Source organism: Prosopis cineraria, unplaced genomic scaffold (assembly GCF_029017545.1).
Source record: "Prosopis cineraria cultivar Desert tree isolate PC_DT_omini unplaced genomic scaffold, ASM2901754v1 PC7, whole genome shotgun sequence".
NCBI classification, from domain to species: Eukaryota; Viridiplantae; Streptophyta; class Magnoliopsida; order Fabales; family Fabaceae; genus Prosopis; species Prosopis cineraria.
The window spans coordinates 32,632,190-32,651,870 of record NW_026555338.1 but is presented as its reverse complement, the minus strand read 5'-3'; the positions used below and the strand labels follow the sequence as shown (position 1 = coordinate 32,651,870).

General features: G+C 32.3%; 2 protein-coding genes across 4 annotated transcripts; one reads left to right on the top strand and one right to left on the bottom strand.

Moving 5' to 3' along the window:
- Positions 1-2,458: 2,458 nt before the first annotated feature.
- On the top strand, positions 2,459-11,793 carry LOC129315701 (probable LRR receptor-like serine/threonine-protein kinase At1g53440). Of its 2 annotated transcripts, none has more exons than XM_054959660.1 (24): positions 2,459-2,692; positions 5,061-5,259; positions 5,632-5,703; positions 5,795-5,863; positions 5,953-6,024; positions 6,104-6,175; positions 6,342-6,413; positions 6,536-6,607; positions 6,713-6,784; positions 6,895-6,966; positions 7,064-7,135; positions 7,329-7,397; positions 7,514-7,579; positions 7,701-7,760; positions 7,861-7,899; positions 8,000-8,046; positions 8,142-8,518; positions 8,653-8,848; positions 8,938-9,111; positions 9,797-9,915; positions 10,035-10,245; positions 10,358-10,595; positions 10,848-10,998; positions 11,154-11,793. In XM_054959660.1, exons 1-24 carry the CDS (start codon positions 2,578-2,580, stop codon positions 11,529-11,531), a joined length of 3,084 nt encoding a protein of 1,027 aa, XP_054815635.1. In that variant the 5' UTR covers positions 2,459-2,577; the 3' UTR covers positions 11,532-11,793. The 2 variants fall into 2 exon arrangements, with proteins under 2 accessions (XP_054815635.1, XP_054815636.1); XM_054959661.1 differs by having other exon boundaries at positions 2,672-2,692; positions 5,111-5,259.
- Positions 11,794-12,095: 302 nt separating this feature from the next.
- Positions 12,096-19,558, bottom strand: LOC129315704 (probable LRR receptor-like serine/threonine-protein kinase At1g53430). 2 transcript variants are annotated; one of them, XM_054959664.1, is made up of 24 exons: positions 19,311-19,558; positions 18,029-18,206; positions 17,712-17,783; positions 17,531-17,599; positions 17,350-17,421; positions 17,194-17,265; positions 16,980-17,051; positions 16,796-16,867; positions 16,620-16,691; positions 16,434-16,508; positions 16,263-16,334; positions 15,998-16,066; positions 15,817-15,882; positions 15,650-15,709; positions 15,512-15,550; positions 15,375-15,421; positions 14,882-15,258; positions 14,557-14,752; positions 14,333-14,470; positions 13,958-14,070; positions 13,675-13,885; positions 13,333-13,570; positions 12,980-13,130; positions 12,096-12,729 (listed from the first exon to the last, which is right to left on the bottom strand). In XM_054959664.1, exons 1-24 carry the CDS (start codon positions 19,423-19,425, stop codon positions 12,343-12,345), a joined length of 3,033 nt encoding a protein of 1,010 aa, XP_054815639.1. In that variant the 5' UTR covers positions 19,426-19,558; the 3' UTR covers positions 12,096-12,342. The 2 variants fall into 2 exon arrangements, with proteins under 2 accessions (XP_054815639.1, XP_054815641.1); XM_054959666.1 differs by having other exon boundaries at positions 14,969-15,258.
- Between the last annotated feature and the right edge of the window lie 123 nt (positions 19,559-19,681).

Genomic DNA, 19,681 nt, shown 5'->3' with positions numbered 1-19,681 from the left:
TTATTCAATGATGATACTTTTAATAAAAAAACAATGATTACACTTTGAAAGAGTAAAAATACCTTACATTTTTAATAGATAGAGTATTTAAAAATGATATTGTCCCATCTTATAGGATGTTGCCAGAAAAACATTGAAGGGAGAAATGATTTTTAACAATCTAACCCTAAAATTATATATTATGATTTAAATTTATGTAATTTTATGTTGTTACTGATTATGTAGTTATTTCATAATTTTTATAATTTTTTGAAGTATATAATTATTATAATTATAATTAAAAAATAGTATATTATTTTTTGATACATAATATATTATTTATATTATATATCTATTCAATTATATTGTTGGGTCTTCTTTTGCCAGGAAAAAAAAAAAGGAAAGAAAAACATATGTTAAAAGCAAAAGAGGCCACCCACCATGTATTGATGTTTATTATCGGGGAACGTGCAGATATAGAGGAAGTGGGTACAAAGTATCTTGAGCCTACATTTTGCCTTTTTTTTTTTTTTTTAATATATATATACACAAGTACACAACTCGGGCTAATGTAGCCCAAGTTCTATAGTGCAAAATCTAAAAAAAAATTGAAACTTGGTTAATATGAACCGAGTTCTAACTATATAATATATAGGGGAATATTGTTAGAAGTGTAATATTTGAGTAAATAATTTTATTTTTTTTTAGCATAAGGGTCAATTTGCCAATTTTAACCAAACTCTCAAACTCATCCATTTCTGTACGATCAGTGTCGGTGCTAGACTGCTAGCTACTGTTGATCATATTCGTGTCTCACGCGGATGACCCATGATACTGTCACCAGCTATTAATACAAGGTAAATTTTAAAAAGTTTTTTATTCTTAATACAGGATAAAGATGGTTTTTTTAATTTTTTTTCTTATTTATTTATTATTATTTGAATTACTAGAAAATAATTTATTATAATTATTAATTATAAATACTAGCAAAATTAAAAATTAATTTATTTTTTAATAATTTTAAAACTATAATTATCATTTCTTAATAAGCATAAAGTCAATTAAATTTACTTTATTTTCAAGACCAGGGAAGTAAATACATTTTAAAAAAGGTTTCTTATTTTTCTATATCAACATTGAATGGAGTTAAAAGGAGAAAAATAAAATAAATATTTCACTCGTCTCTGTTTACTTGTGTCGATTTGCATATCTATTTTGCTTATAAGTACATCCTTGTTCTAAATTTCAAGGTATAATTATTGTCCTCACAATTTAAAAATATAAAATATTTTTAATTAAATTTTATTTTTTTTAAAAAATAATTATTTATTTTTTAACTAATCCTCTCTTTTTATATTTATCTTTGTTAAACACCCTACAATAAATATAAAGTTATTATCAATAGGGACACTTTAAAAAAAAAATTAATGATTATACTTTAAAAGATTAAAAACAAAAATGTATTACATTTTTAAATATCCAACTTTTCAAAAAATGCCTTACATTTTTTAATGGAGGAAGTATTTGTTTTTAATAATCTTGCTACTATTGTGAGAATTTTATTTATAAATTATCTGTAAATATTTTTATAAGTAAATTTTAACTAATTAACTTATTTAAAACATGATAATTTTTCTTATAATGAAAAAGTGCAGGGAGTAGAGTGAAGTTTCCTCATCCCATGCTCATCACAGTGATGAGCATAGGATGCTCAGCAGGGATACGGCTCATTTGAGTCCTTGATTTCTTCTTCAATTAATCTCTACCATTCATTTTAAATATATTTTTTAATATAAAAATATAAAAATTTTAATATTAAATTTGAATTGTCTTCGATACTCAATAGATATTAGTACAATATTACCTATCACTATTGATAAAATCTAGACCTTTCAAATTTAGAACTTATTATTTTTATTTTATATTTATCAAAATAAAAATGTATAAAAATTATAAAATGTTTTAATAAGTATGTTTATAATTAATCATCTGGCCAATTCATATTTAGTTAGGAATATCTAATTTAATATTAAATTTTTTTAAAATTTTATAAATTAACTATTCAAATGCACTTTAAACAAGACAAGCAAAATCTAAATAATTTAATTTAATATTAATTTTTTATAATTTTTATAAATTAACTATATAAATGTATTTTGAATAGTATAAATTTAATGTTAAAATTTTTATATTTTTTATAAATTTTTTATTTTAATAATATAATATTAAAATATTAAAAATAAATTTAAAATAAACAGGAGAGATCAATTTAAAATAGAGAAAAACTTATATACTTAAAACGTTTATAGATTATTTGTTCTATAATAAATAATTATTATTAATTAAATTAATACATTAAAATTCACATGTCATAATTTAATTTAATATAAATATATTAAATATATAAATTTAAATATGTATAGAAGTCTTGCCCTTTAAAATAAAATCAAGGATGAGTAACGCGCATGATGAGCTAGCACCAACAATCGAATTGTCACTCTTGTCGGTCCTTTCTCATCTTTATCTCTTTGTTTTAAGCTTCTGGATCCATCCCTTTAGCTTTACTCACACCTCAAAACCAACCTTGCTGGCCTTGCAATGGACTTTGCCATGTCATCCTCCAAAGCTCTCTCCCCTTTCTTCTTTGGGTTTCTGCTTCTCTGTCTCTTGCCACACTTTCCATCCCACGCTCAGCTTATTCCCCAACATGAAGGTCTCTGCTTTTTTTTTTTTTTTTTTCATTCCACGTTTTCTTCTTTTCTCTTTTTGACCACTTTCTTGCTCTTTCTTTCTTTCTTTCTTTAACCTCTTCTGCGTTTCATTTATAGTGCACTTATATATTGACTATAGCATGCACCAAAAGGACAAACTTTTAATGTTTTATTTATTTAACTCTGTTTTTAATTGTATGCTCTTCCAGGTTATCAACTTTTTCACCATGAAAAAGACACAGAACTTTCATAATTTTCCTTTAATTTGTCTGAGTTTTGATGCGTGTTTCTTGATCCATCAGTCTCCCTCTTCCATCTTTTTTTCCAACCATTATGTGAATTATTATTTTTCTCTAATATTCCTCTTATATTCCCTCCTACGTTTTTTTTTATTACTTTTTTTCTTTACCGTTAGGTTTTTTGGCTCATGGATTTACCGTTTGACTACTTGTTAATTAATTAGTTTTGCATATAATCATATATACTTTAAGCTATTTATTGTGTTAAAATAATTTAAGTTACTTTGTTAATTGTTAGTACACTAAATGTATGTGTTTATATTTAAAACTATTGTTAGAATGTTTAAATGTGAATAGAGTTGAGTTGATATAAAAAATCTAATATAAAATAAAATTAAACTTGATAAGTGATTATATGTAAAAACATGAAAGGACCCATAAATTCAAATTTTTAAATCTCGAGTTAAGATGCGATTTTTGTTTTTGTTTTTGTTTTTGTTTTTGTTTTTTTTTTTTTACTTCTTGTTACTCATTTGTTCCCCCAGCACCCCGCTCTCATAATTTGTTTTAATATAGTATTTGTATTCGTCGGCTTCATCAGGCGGAATCTTTTATACATCCTAGATTCCTCTGCGCTTGGAATTTTTTTTGGGGCTAATCTTCGGCTTCTATTTTGGTGGGATTATTTCATTTAATGTATGTACCCAAAAAATGTTTCAGTTTTTTTATATAGAATATTTCATTTTTTTTTTGTTGGGTTTGATAGTTCCAACTTTGTTAGGTCACGTCCGGTCCATTTAAATTTGGGAAATTGTGTCGTCAATTGGCAACACCGGGCCCGCCCCTGCGAAATCGCCACCCTTGTCTGGGTCCCCATTGTCATGTTTTCTAAGAACTCTATCTTCATCTTTATTTCAAATAATTTAAAAAAAATGACAATAAAATTTTATAGCGGCTCAGTCTTCGATATTTTTTTTAAAAAATAAGTTATAAATATTTATTCAAACAATTATAAACAAAAATCCTAACCATAAATAGAGAGTTAAAAATTTTTGATTGCAATTAAAATTTATAAATTTATGATTATCTGAATCAATATTTACACCTAATTTTTCACAAAAATAAAAAATTGAAGACTTAATTGTTATAAATTTAATATGTTGGGACTTTAATTTTAGTCTTCCAATAATTTTATATGCAAAATGCATATTTTTTGATTGCTCACAAGTGTTTTCTATTGAAAGCAATCTTGTTCGAAGCACAATCGAGTACTAAATGTATGTTTAACAGTTAAGAATATTATAGATAGTCGGTCCCTTTATTTAATATCATAAGACATTTTTAATTGAGTTGTACCTGTTAATGGATTAGTTAATTGTCTTTAAAATTGCACATTTTTTTTATATTTACTTTTATTTAATAAGGTATCTTAATTAAAAAAAACCTTATTGATTACATCCCTAATTAAGTATTTTTGGAAAACCCTCATTACTTATTTTTCAAAAGACCCAAAATATCTTATACTCTCTCAATTCTAATTTATAAAACACTTTTAGACATAATTTACATACCAATAAAGCTCATTAAATACATCTTACAATCTTATATTTTTTAAAATAAAAACATAAATTTTAAAAAATACTTTTTATTTAATATTCTATTTGTGAAAGAATATTAAATAGAGATAATATATGATAACAAGAGTAATATTGAAAATAAAAATATTATTAATAAAACTTTATTATTTATCAAAGTCTCTAATATTTTGAGATGCTAAATCTTTTTTAAAAGTGTCTTGTAAATTAGAATGAGTAAATAATATTTTTGAAAGAATATCATATAATATAAAACCTTAGATAAAGTATAATTCAAATGCACGAGAAAGAATGCAACCGATAATATATAGTACTTTACACCAGACTTGTGTGTACTAATTTTGTGAATTTAGTGAAAATCACTCTCCTATCTGCGACTGCATTTACTCGTAATCCTTTTTTTTTTTTTCTTTTGTGGGAAGCTTTCTTTTCAAAATCATAAATAATTAAGAGGCATAGAATGTTAAAAAATGAGTTAACCACACAAGCTTGTTGTTCACTTAAATTAAATTAGTCGACGTGTTTATGCGATACAGTGAAAGCTCTTCAGGCAATATCTGATAAATGCAACAACGTGAATTGGAAGGTTACGCAAAGATCTTGCATCAATGCAGTTAAAGGATTTAACAACTACATGATCAACATGTCCGTGCCCAGTCGTTTCACTCAAATTGCCAGCAATGTCACTTGCGATTGCTCTTTCCAAAACGGCACCGTTTGCCATGTCACCAATATGTATGCCTCCTCCTCCTTCTTACCTCTAATTATGTTGCTATATTGACTAATTTAAATATTACATGACAGTTGAAATTAGAAAATATTTTGTTAAAAGTGAATGATTAAGTTGCTATACTAATAAGTTTGAATGAGTAGTTTAAACGTTCACGAGCTACTTGCCAAATCCAAGGAGTTTGAATTGCCTTAATTTAAACGATTTAAAAGCAAATAAGTGAAATCAGTAAGGTAATTAGACAAGTTTTTTCGTAAATAACTTGAACAAATTAACTCAAATTTCTCGATTATACATCAATTAACCCATGGCTGCTTTAAATTGTATACATTTTCGAATCATTAGTGTTTAGTGATACAACAATTTGTCAATGACAGTATGTTGAGAGGGCTGAATATATCTGGAGTTATCCCCAATGAATTCGGAGATCTCACCCAGCTGAATGTACTGTAAGTGATCCTTTGCTTGCATATATAATCATTGTGAAACAATACATCAGAATCTGATAATTACTGACAGAAACTTTGTTGTGTTGAGCAGTGATCTCACTTACAACTACCTCAATGGCTCAATCCCGACGTTTTTCACTCGCATCCCTATTACCAATCTGTACGGTGTTTTTGCAAAATATATGAACAAGGCATGCAAATTCAGTGAAACTATATTACAGATTGTATTAATGCTTATATGTGCTTCAGGTCCATGGTGGGGAATCGAATTAGTGGTTCAATTCCTGCAGAGTTCGGTGAAATTGCTAGTCTACAGGAGCTGTAAGTTTTGGAGTCAAAGCCATTCTCATTTCAAAATTGAAGATATTGTCGCTGAATGAGTTTGTATTAATGCTTATAGGATCCTCGAAGATAATCAGCTAGGAGGACATCTTCCTCAAAGTCTGGGAAATTTGAGCGACTTACGAAGATTGTAAATTGTCTTTGGTTCTTCTAGCAATTTTCATTTGTAGCTTTTTCCCCAAATAAAAAAAACTTGTTAATCGATTTCAATTTCCGATTTTCCTCTTCTGTATTCCCTGCATTCTCGTTTGGTGCTAACTATAATATATGTGTCATTTCGTGTTATGAAAATGCAGACTTCTCTCTGCAAATAATTTTACAGGGATAATACCAGAAACATTTGGAAATCTCAAGAACCTCACTGATTTGTGAGTGATATCATGCCATGCAACTGTTTTGTTTTGTTTTGTTTTTTTGGTTACGTTCATCATTCTTCATATTTGGTCAAGTCTGTTAAATATTGAGATCACTCTTACAACTCCTTTTGCAGTAGGATAGATGGAAGCACTTTATCAGGAAAGATCCCAAGTTTTATTGGGAATTGGACCAAATGTGTTTGTTTGTGAGTATCCTTGAGTTTAAACATTCCTTATAGTCTAAAAAGAAACTGACTTTATGTTCTATTCACTTTCTTTTCATTTTTAAGAGAATTTTACGTTTTTGTTAGGAATATGCAGGGCACAGGCATGGAAGGCCCAATTCCTTCTACCATATCATTATTGAAAAATTTGAAAGAATTGTGGGTGCTTATTTTTTCTTTGAGGGACATAAGTTATAAATTGTTCTGAATTTATTTACTCTTCAACGAAGAATTAATTTCTTTTAATTAAAGAGCCATATTCACTTCAGGAGAATATCTGATTTGAGTGGAGCAACCATGGAATTTCCTGACTTAAAGGATCTACAGAGTCTAGAACGACTGTGAGTTATAAACTTTTCTACCATCATACCAAACGCTATATCACTCATTTGGGTTTGGTATAAAGTGGCTTATATCCTCCTTTCTATATGACTTCAGGATATTGAGAAATTGCTTAATTACCGGTCTAATTCCAAAGTACATTGGCGAAATAAAAACCTTAAAGACTTTGTGAGTTGCTTCATCTATGGGTATTTATTGGCTAAAGATTGGTGAAATTTCCTAGTATTTTATGGATGCATTTAGGGCTTTCTCTCACCATTTCCTATACTAAAGTTCTTGTATTCTGGGTTTTTCAGGCTAGCTAATTGATTATCGGTCGTGGTTTACTGATTTGCGCCTTAACTACTTCGTTTTCTTGCAGAGACCTAAGTTTTAACGGGTTGATTGGTTCAATCCCTGACTCATTTCAAGGATTGAATTTTAATCACATGTAAGCATACATTTGCATTTGTTGGTGAGAAGTGTAAAAGAAAAGAATGCGGATATTCTATCAAAAACATATATCAATGATAATCACCAGTGGTGCTGTTAATAATTGTGATGCAGGTTTCTGGCAAATAATTATCTGAATGGAACAATTCCAGATTGGGTGCTGGAGAACAAATATAATATGTTAGAGCTTATTTCCTTAATATTTCTCTATTTGCAAAGTCTAGAGTCGCCTTCTATACAACTGGAAGTCCCAAATTAGCGAAGAAACTAAAATTTTAATTTCATGATATTTTTCTTTCAGTGATTTATCTTACAACAATTTTACTGAGGTTTCTGCATCTAGTTGCCAGAACTTGCTAGTGTAAGATTCATTCTTTTTGTTTATCAATTAGATGAGACTGCATTTCAAATGAACCAATGTTGACGTTTGTAATTGGCCACTTACTGTTATTGATGGACAGTAACTTAGCTTCTAGCCTTTCATCTTCAGGAAGAAATGCGTAAGTTCTTGCTATGGCATCCTTGTTTTAAATTTAGTTTTTTTTTTAATATATATCTCTTTGAAATATCTATTGAAACAAACTATTCATTGTCTTATAGATCCTTTTGCCTGAAGAAGGGCCTACCTTGTCCAGTAACACCTCAGTGTGAGTTAAGAATCGTGTTTTCATGCACCACAAAAACTTTGCTAAGCAAAGCCACTTTCTCCTAGTTGACATGTTGTAATATCTTAATCATACAGATGATTCGTTGTTCATAAACTGTGGAGGACCCAAGATGGAATTTGAGGGGAATGAATATGAAGATGATCTCAATCAAAATGGCATTTCATACTTTTATAATGTAAAAGACAAATGGGCTTATAGCAGCACAGGAACATATATGTTTAATGATAAAGCTGATTATGTAGCAAGTCTAGGAAAAAATAAGTTTTCTTTGAATGTCAATGGCTCAGAATACTACCAATCAGCCCGCCTCAGCCCATCGTCGCTTAAGTACTATGGCCTATGTATGTTGAAGGGTAATTATAAAGTAAAGCTCCATTTTGCTGAGATAATGTTTTCTGATGACCAGACATATAGCAGCGTTGGTGCACGCATATTTGATGTTTCAATTCAAGTGAGTGATGAGAAGAAACATACTCTATTTGATTGTTTAAATTGCTTCTTACATTTTTATCACATACCATGCGTGGTTCTACTGCTAGAAAACGTTACTTTTGAAGCTAGAAATTCAGTGCTGTATTTTCACAGGGTTTTAAATACTTGGAAGATTTTGACATTGCCAAGGAAGCTGGTGGAGCTGGTAAGGGCATCACTAGGGAATTCAACATTGATGTGAACGATAGTACGTTGGAGATCCATTTATACTGGGCAGGGAAAGGAACTACTGCAATTCCCACTAGAGGTGTATATGGACCTCTAATATCTGCCATCACTGTGACCCCAAGTAAATATTTGTCACATTAATATAACTTACTTTCTTCTTATAAATTACCTTACATCATGCAGACTATAAGCATTTATTCTTTGTTGCAGACTTCAAAGTTCCTCCAGAAAGGTTCTCTGCTGATGACCAAAAAGGAGAAAAAGGGTTCTCTGCTGGAGCTATCATTGGAATTGTGGTTGGATCATGTGTATTCCTCATACTGGTGGTACTCATTATCCTTCGAAAGAATGGTTTCCTTTGGGGGAAAGATCGACAAGACATAGGTAATATTATGGCCTTAAAGAAACTAATTTAGGTTTTGCAAATAAAAGGGTAGTTAGGAACCAAGAAAAGAAGAGAGCGAAATTACCTTGGGAAATAAGACAAAATAGATGTGCATGGGAACTAGGGCTAAAATAGTGGGAATGATGGAAACTTGACTAATATTATAGGGAATTATGCACCTCTATAGATTGGGAATAGGAAAAACAAAATCACCCCCTTGTTATAGCCGTTACTCAAATGAAAAGAACAAAGATAAACAAAAGAAAGGAACATAAATTACACCAACACTCTTGACCTTTGATAGGTTAGGTTCTTTCCCATTCATTAAGCTAGAACATTGCCCATATCTTATTGACACACTATTCCCTCTACAAAAACATGTCCCGTTCTCTATTGACTCTCTCATTTACACTCACATCTCATACTTCATAGCCCATACATAACCCATAACAGTCATTTACAAGCATAGCCCATTAATTTGTGCCCCAACAATATACTATGCTGGAGAGGCTATATAGGACCACAGTAGTTGGTCAGCTAAATCATCTGCTGTTGTTGTCATGCTAACCAATCCTTGCATGTGAAACTCTCTAATTATTTCACCTTATGCATGATCTTCCACTTTTGTTGTCTCGATTTGTTGGGAATTCTAGCTCTCTAATTTTTGTTTGCTTTTCCTAACAGATCTTAAGGGCTTGGATCTTAAAACTGGCATATTTACCTTAAAGGAAATCAAAGTAGCAACCAACAATTTTAATGCTGGTAATAAGATTGGAGAAGGAGGGTTTGGTCCTGTTTATAAGGTTGTGCACAAGAGGAAATTTTCTATTAAATTGCATGCATGATCAATTTCAGGTTCCTGCTTACTTGAAATTCCATTTCAACTTTCCTGTTACATTATATATCTTGTCCAAAAACGCAGGGCATTCTCCCAGATGGCAAAACAATTGCAGTTAAGCAACTATCTGCTAAATCAAGGCAAGGGAATCGTGAATTTCTAAATGAAATAGGCATGATTTTTGCTTTGCAACACCCTTGTCTCGTTAAGCTTTATGGCTGCTGTGCTGAAGGAGATCAGTTGTTGCTCGTATATGAGTTTATGGATAACAATAGTCTTGCTCGTGCTTTATTTGGTAAATTACTAAATTTTTGGCCTGCTTTGCTTTGTGATTATTCAATATCTTATGACAAATATCATCGTTATATGAGAATGTAGTCTGATTTATATTACATTATAAAATGAAGGCCCGGAAGAACTCCAGTTAAAATTGGATTGGCCAACAAGACACAAGATTTGTATTGGGATTGCTAGAGGTTTGGCTTACCTCCACGAAGAATCAAGATTTAAAATTGTTCATAGAGACATCAAGGCCACTAATGTGTTGCTTGATAAAGATCTCAATCCCAAGATATCTGATTTTGGTTTGGCCAAGCTTTATGAGGAGGAAAATACCCACATTAGCACCAGAATTGCTGGAACTCGGTTAGTTAATTAGTTTTAATTGTTAATTTATTAAATATTTATTATTTATATTTGTTTGGATAACACATAGGGAATAAAATGCAAACATGGTAGTAAACATCTCCTTTAAGAAAATGACGATGATTTTGATTAAATTAAAGGTGACACCATAAAAGGCAAAAAGAAAAAAAGAAAAAGAAAAATTGACTCAAGGGCATTTGGCTTTATTTGCTCTTTACCTTTACTGTAATAAATGAAATTTTTATTATGTAGCGGTTACATGGCTCCTGAATATGCAATGCATGGATATTTGACCAAGAAAGCAGATGTTTATAGCTTTGGGATTGTTGCATTGGAAATTATCAGTGGCAAGACCAACACCGCTCAAAAGTCAGAGGAAGAATGTTTTTATTTGCGTGATTGGGTAACCAACATCCCATATGCACCATTAAATTTATGTTAATTGATCTTACCAGATATTATTGAACATGTCTTTTTTAGAGTAATTAATAGAAGTCCCTCTAGGGCCTCTATTAAGAGCTTAATCTAAGGCTGCCATTTATGTACTGTTGTTATCAGGCGCACCAATTGAAAGACGGAGGTAATGTGATGGATCTGGTGGATCCAAGGCTGGGTAAGGCCTTCAACAGAGAGGAAATAATGGTTGTGATTGATGTGTCTCTCCAATGCACTGAGAACTCTCCAGCACTAAGGCCTACTATGACTGAAGTTCTCAGCATTCTTGAAGGCAGGCTTGCTGTTCAGGAGGTAGTTTCAAATGAAACTGAGATTATGGATGACTTGGAATTGAAATCGTGGAAGAAAAAAGAAGCTGATAAAGATGGGACTGATGGTGCGATGAACTTGTCAAGCCATGAGTCTCAGACTACGTCTAAATCCTTTTCAGATCTCTATCCACTGAATAAATATTCGTCTTTTTGGGAGAAAACGAACTAGCTCCATGTCTCAAACATGGCCTCCTCACGTACGTTAAACATGTTAATCTTGCCACAGTTAGATGATATATATATATATATATATATCACGTTGATATTGTGTAAGTTCTCTTGTGCTGCCACACCCTGATATATTTCTTAGAACTTGATAAGTATCTGGAACTGGGAGACGTGGATTAAGAATCTAATTGAGCTTTGTATTAAACTGTAGAATTGTTGGTCCTGTTAACCTCCCATGTCTCTTTTATATTGTTTTGTAACAACTTCCCTAATTCTCCCTTTCTTTTACACTGTTTTTTATATATAATATTTTACATATTAAACATATTCTCAAAATCACTTTCATGATTTACCAAGCACGACCAACTGGCAGCCATCATCATGGCCTCCATTCACTTTCGTTGAAGCTCCATATATGGTTGATGTTGTTGTTTATTTAATAAAGAGATCGTATGTTAACAAAAGAACGTTGACTGTTGATCGATGCCAAATACAAAATCAGCCAGCCGGAGCTATAACCCCAAAATTGGAAAAGAACAGGGGAAGAAGCAGAGAGAAACAAAGGGAAAAGCAAAAGACACATGATCTTGGTATTATTCAATCTGCTAAAAGTCTAACATCAGAATAACTTAAGGGTTATTCACAATGATTAAAAAGTTAAATAAGTTAAACCTAAATAATTCACCAAAAAACCCTAAACCTAGATAAGATAAGAAAACCCAATTCAAAATAAATTAAAGAAAACCTATCTTCCAAAATAAATATAATTATTAAAACATAACATAAATTCTATAACTAGGTTTATAATCATTTTAATCTTCAAGAAGCTTACCAGATGAAGAAAAATCATTCTTACTTGGAAGAGACGCTGAGGAGTCAACCCATGACCGATCGGTTGACTTGCCTCTTTGTTCCATACTTTCTTGAGAGGCTACAGATGTCTGGCTGTCATACGATAGCATCTCAAAGGCTTTGAACCTTGCATCTTGACTTTTGTGCTTGATTATTGGTGCTTGGATTGGAGCTTTTCCTTCAAGCATGCTCACTACAGATGACATGGAGGGTCTGAGGGTGGGAGATAGACTAGTACACAAGAGAGCCAAGGTGAGCATTCTCATGGCCTCATCTTTAGAGTAGCTTGAACCAAGACGAGGATCCACCAATTCCAGGAGCTTTCCTTGCTCTTGAAGAACAAAGGCCTTCAATGGCATACAAAGATGTATGTATTAAAATTTTAACAAATACATCAGAAAAAGAAAAAGATCCTATAGTAACACAAGATCCTATTAACACCGCTTGGAGCTTGGCGTCTGATTAGTTGATTATGAAAAATCTTTTAGTACTATTTAGATTTTTGGATTGTGAAGAGAGTGAAAGTGATATGTACTTAAATTCTCTTGAGAAATACTTCACTTACTAGAAACTCCAAAATTAAAAAAAAAAATATACCCAATCAAGAAGATGAACAAAGTCATCCATTGGCATGTAATTAGTGTTGCTCCTTCCACTGACAATCTCCAAAGCAACAACTCCAAAACTATAAACATCTGCTTTGTTTGTCAACTGACCTCTCATTGCATATTCTGGAGCCATGTAACCACTAAAAAAAGATCATGCAATACCTACTAGTTAGAGTTTACTCAACAAATATGAAATATTAACATTTTCTAGGATCAATCGAATGACTTTGGCTTTGTGCAATAAAAAGATCATACAGGAAAGAGAAAGTCAAAAGTATATGCAGAAGATAAACTTTCTACTAGTGATCAATCAAGTATAATTTAATGTGGCACAATACATACATTGTTCCAGCTACTCGAGTGATGATGTGGGTAGTTTCTTCTTCATAGAGTTTTGCCAAGCCAAAATCAGAGATTTTGGCATTCAGATCTTTATCAAGTAAGATGTTTGTTGCCTTAATGTCCCTATGTATTATTTTCAACCTTGACTCCTCATGAAGATAAGCCAATCCCTGTGCTATCCCCTGACAAATCTTTACTCTTGTGGGCCAGTCCAAGTGTATCCCTTGTTTAGCACAGCCTGAAAATCAAGGAAACCAAGAGAAAGGAAAATGTACTCTCAAGTTACATATTGCAATTTAGAAGTACGTATTTACACAAACAATTTGTCCATGAAGCATTCACCAGAAAGTGCTCGAGCAAGACTGTTGTTCTCCATGTATTCATATATAAGCAACAATTGATTTCCTTCGATGCAACAACCATAAAGCTTCACAAGATTTGGATGTTGTAAAGCAGATATCATTCCTATTTCATTAACAAATTCACGATTTCCTTGCTTTGACTTGGAAGAGAGCTGCTTAATAGCAATGGCGATGCCATCGGATAACACACCCTGCCATTTAGCAAATAAATCAGTATCGTAAGCATAAGTGGCATCCTGCAGTATTTTAGAATTTCACGCTACCTTATACACAGGTCCAAAGCCACCTTCTCCTATCTTATTTGCAGGGTCAAAGTCGTTGGTTGCAGTTTTAATTTGTCTTAGAGAAAAATAACCTGTCTTCAAATCTAAAAGTTCTGCAACATGAAAGGGGGATACGTGTAAGCAGAAGAAAGAAGAAAGAAAGGTAGAGAGAAAACAAGAATTAAGACAGTTGTATCCCAGAATGAATAGACCAAAACTGCATTTTCAAATAAATTATCACCATTTATCCTTTTCAAGATAAGTAATTCATCAATGTATATTCATCCTTCTTTTAACTACTAGAAAATTCGACCCTTTTATTAGCACAATCTAAATCGTGAGCCAAAAATAGTTTATTTTGGATTCCAAAATTACCTTTATCTTTTGGATCTTTCCCACCAAGGAAACCCTTCTTTTTGAGGACAATGAGTACAAGAACAAGGAAGGTGCATGATCCAGCCACAATTCCGATAATAGCTCCAACAGACAACCCTTTTGAAGGAAGTTTGAAGTCTACAACCCAGAACCAATGCTTAAATTACATGATATCGATGTAGTTTATAAGAAAATAATAACTTAAGAATGTGAGAAATGCTTACTTGGGGTCACAGTGATGGCAGATATCAGAGGTCCATATACACCTCTTTGGGGAATTGCAGTAGTACCTTTCCCTGCCCAATATAAATGGATCTCTAAGGTACTATCATACACATCAACATCAAATTCCCTAGTGATGCCCTTACCAACTCCACCAGCTTCCTTCAGAATGTTAAAATCTTTCAAGTATCTAAAACCCTGTGAAAATACAATGTTGAATTTCTAGCATAAAAACTTCTGTTTTCTAGCAAAGTCAGATATGGCAAGTGATAAAAATGTAAGAAGCAATTAACACAATCTAATAGAGGATGTGTCTTCATCACTCACTTGAATTGAAACATCGAATATGCGAGTTCCTAGACTGTTAAATGTCTGGTCATCAGAAAACATTATCTCAGCAAAATGGAGCCTTACTTTATAATTACCCTTCAGCATACATAGGCCATAGTACTTGAGTGATTGAGGGCTGAGGCGGGCTGTTTGGTAGTATTCTGAGCCATTAACATTCAAAGAAAACTTATTTGTTTTCAGACTGGCTACATAATCAGCTTTATCGTTATATATATATGTTCCCGTGCTGCTATAAGCCCATCTGTCATCTTTTATATAAAAGTATGAAATCCCATTTTGATTGAGATCTTCATCATACTCATTACCCTCATATTCCATCTTGGGTCCTCCAGAATTTATAAACAACGAATAATCTGCATGGTTAAAATATTATGACATGTTAACAAGGAGGAATTTATTATCATAGCTTTGTGTAATAAAATTTTTGCCTTTCATGAAAGCCTGAATAATGCACAAAGTCTCAACTCACATTGAGGTTTTTTGGGACAAGGCAGGCCCTTCTTTAGACAAAAGGATCTACAAGATGAATAACTTGTTTCAACTGATGATTTGAAGAGATACGTAACTGATTCTAAGTTAATAAGCATGCCATAAGTAAGAACTCACGTATTTCTTCCTGAAGGCAAAAGACTAGAAGCCAAGTTCCTATCCATCAATAGTATCAAGCAGTCAGTTACATGACAAGCATTAACATATATGTCAGTTTGAAATGCTCATGTATTTGATCAACAAAGAGAAGCTTACACTTGTAAGATCTGGCAACTAGATGTAGAAGCCTCAGTAAAATTGTTGTGAGATAAATCACTGAAAGAAAAATATGAGATTAAATGTTTAGTTTCTTCATTAATATAGAACGTAAAAGGTGACTGAAAGACTTTGCAAATAGAGAAATATTAAGGGATGAAGCTAACATGTTATATTTGTTCTCTAGCACCCATTCTGGAATTTCTCCACTCAGAGAATTGTTTGTCAGAAACCTACATCCATAATTAATATCAGTCCCATAATGATTCTAGAAAGTTAAAACCAATGAATATCTACATTCTTTTCCCTCAGACTTCTTACAAGAAAAAGAAAATGATTGCTTCTTACATGTGATTAAAATTCAATTCCTGAAATGAATCAGGGATTGAACCGGTCAAATCGTTAAAGCTCAGGTCTCTGCATCAAAATGTAGTTAAGACACAAATCAATAAACCATGACAAATAATCAATTAGCAAACTTGAAAACCCTAGAATACAATAATTGTAGTGCAAGAAATTATGAGAGAGAGCCTTAAATTCATCCATAAAATACAAAAGAAAATAAAATTTCAACAAATTTTAACCAATAAATAACCAATACTAAGCAACTTACAAAGTCTTCAAGTTTTTTATTTCGCCTATGTAATTTGGAATGGGACCTGTAATTAAGCAATTCCTCAATATCCTGAAGTCATAGAATTAAGGAGGATATAAGCCCCTTTATATGAAACCCAAATGAATGATATAGCTCTTGCTATAACAGTTGAAATTTGTCTCAACTCACAGTCGTTCCAAACTCTTTAAATTCTTCAGATTAGGAAATGTCATAGTTGCTGTTCCTCTCAAGTCAGTTATTCTCCTGATATCAAAATGTCTCATCAATGAGAAGAAAATTATTTTCTTTTGAAGATAAAATTCCCAAACAACTTTATAATGTATGTGCTTGAAAGGAGAATAAATAAGCACTCACAGTTGTTTCAAATTTGCCAACAACGATATGGTGGAAGGAATTGGCGCTTCCATGCCTGTTCCCTCCATATCCCTGGCAAAAACGTAAAATTCCCTTAAAAATGAAAAGAAATTGAGCATAACAAAAATTTAGTTTCATCTCCAACAAGAAAAACATTTAAATGAAACTTTACTCACATATATAGAATTTTGGTCCAGTTCCCAATAAAACTTGGTATCTTTCCTGACAAGGTACACCCATCTATAGAACTGCAGAAAAGTTAGGAGTGATCTCAGCATTTAACAAAGGCCTAACCAACCATTATAGAAACAAAAATGAAAAGAACTAAATAGAACAGTTGTATCACATGCTATTACTCACAAATCAATCAGGTTCTTCAGATTTCCAAACGTTTCTGGTATTGTTCCCGTAAAATTATTTGCAGAAAGACGTCTATACATTCATATATAAAAAAAATTAAGCATAAGAAGGCAAAATGAAATGACATATATATTATGTAGCCCCAGAAGAAAATGGAAAGAATTAGAAATTGAAATGCATCAACGGGTAGGTAGAAGAACACAGGGCAACTTACATTCTCCTCAAGTTACTCAAATTTCCAAGACTCTGAGGAAGAGGTCCTCCAAGCTGATTATCTTCAAGGATCCTATAAGCATTAATACAAACTCATTCAGCTCCATTATCAACCATTTTTTTCCCTTTTCAATTGACTTTGAATTCCAAGACTTACAAATCCATCAGACTAGCAATTTCACCCAATTCTCCTGGAATTGAACCGCTTATGCGATTCCCCACGAGGGACCTAAAGCAAATGAACATTACTGAGTTAAATTTTCATTTACAAATACATATACATGGTAAATAACAAATTTTCCTATTTGCATGTGCCTTGTTCATGTACTATAACTTACAGAGTAACAAGAGGGATGCGCCTAAAAGTTGTTGGAATTGTGCCGTTGAGATAGTTGAGATAAAGATCACTGCTCAGTTCAGTAAGTTTCTGTCAGTCTTTGACCAATTCTGATGCATTTCACAATGTTTATTAATTCAAATAAGCAAAACAAAAGAGAAAAGTTTGCAATGATCACTTACAGTTCAGTCAAATGGGTCAGATTTCCAAACTCGCTGGGTAGTTCTCCTGCTATATTTTGGCTTTTCAACAGACTGCCAATGACAAATTGTTGTATCACTAAACACTAATCAGTAAAATATTAAAAAAAAAATTAAATATACTTACACACACGTATCACTTATTAAAGTCATAGTTTTTTGCATATATTAAATATAATTTCGTTCCTAAAATTTTGTGTTTTAACTTCGCATTTTTAACGTTATTCATCTTATAAGTTTCCAGATCATTCACTTTTAGAAAAAGGTTGAGGTTGAAGAATGGTACATAGAAGACATACATGTTAGTGACATGACAAACAGAGCCGTTTTGGAAAGTGCAATTGCAAGTGACATTCCTGGTGACTCCAGAAGACAAGGTAACGAGGTTATTAAATCCGTCTCCTTTAATACAAGATGTCTGTGTGACCTTCCAATTCACGTTTGTGAGCTTATCAGATATTGCCTGTAGAGCCTTCACTGTATCACAATTCACAAACACACGCATCAATCAGCTCTCTGTTTCATATTTGTTTTACTTCTTTGGATCCGACGAAAAAATAAAATAAAATAGAGTAAAAAGTAAATTGAACTTTAACAGATTTGACTCCTTGTAATTCAGTGCTGGCATGCCCATGAATTCAGGATTTAGAGTCAAAGGCCACAATAAATTACTAAGATCAAAGCCTAATGCCTTCTTTTTCTTGTTTATATTCCTTTTAATATTTTGGATGGGGACGTTTTGCATGTGAATGCTGAGTTTCTTTTTGACGTGAATGTGAAGGCTGAGTCAAGCCCACGGTTTTTAGCTATTTTATTTTGCCCTCTTCACGCCAAAAGAAAAGGCCATTTATTGGGTACCAGAAAAACAAAAAGAAAAGTTGCAATAAGATAATCCAATTGCATGTGAGCGTTTATTAATAAAATTTGGAGATGGAGCCGCCCCCCGCCCCCCGGGGGGTTCCCCAGAAAAGAGTGCAGGGACAATAGCAGAAGTAATGAACTATGATCAGAACCTTCAAGAGATTTTCCCCCCTTTTGAGTAAAAACACTACTTGAAAGTGTTAATGAGTTGAGTTGAGTGCATAACTGGGAAACAAGATTAGAAGGCAGATTAAAGCATTTCTGAATCCTGATGGATCAAGAAGAACCCATCAAAACTCAGATACAGTAAAGGGATGAAAGTTTACATTATCTGATGTAAAAGTACATTTCAAAACAGGGGAAACTGATGCAAAAGTTTCAGTCCTTTTTGGAACCAACTTGCACTTGATCAAATCATTCTTAATTTTTATCTTCTTTTTATCGCTATATATATATATATATATATATATATATCTATCTAATTATCTATACGAGTGATAGATGCGGAAGAGGTTAAAAGCATCTTATTTGTGATACTAAGACAGGATCAAAACGGCAGAGCGTTTATAAAGCTTTCAGTAATTGAACGTCTGAGAAATGAGAAAGAAGTATTAAAATAAAAAAAAAAGCATAACAGTGCTCAAAAAGGGGTGGGGGGGGGGGAAGAGATGGATAAGCAAAGTCGAGTGAGGAGAAGAGAGCAGAAATGGAAGAAAGTACCTTCATCTTGTGGTATGAGCTGAGCGTTGGATAGGAAATCTGAAAAGAAACAGAGAAGCAGAAATCCGAAGAAGAAAACAGAGACAAGTTTGGAGCTTGACGCCGCAAACTCCATTAATTACAAGACCAGCAAGAAGGTTGGTTGAGAAGAAGAGGCGTCCAGAATGATGAAATTGAAGCAAGAAGTAGAGCATTTAGTGGAGGGAATGAGAGGGAGGCAAGCTTCAGACTCAACGTATCATGGAATTCGGGATTTTATCACCTCCTTCACTTTGCAACAGTATTTTGTTTTATATAAGGAATAATTGTTCATTATATTATGCATTTATTAAAAATTTAATTTTTTTAACCTTGTTAAATAGCAACTACCA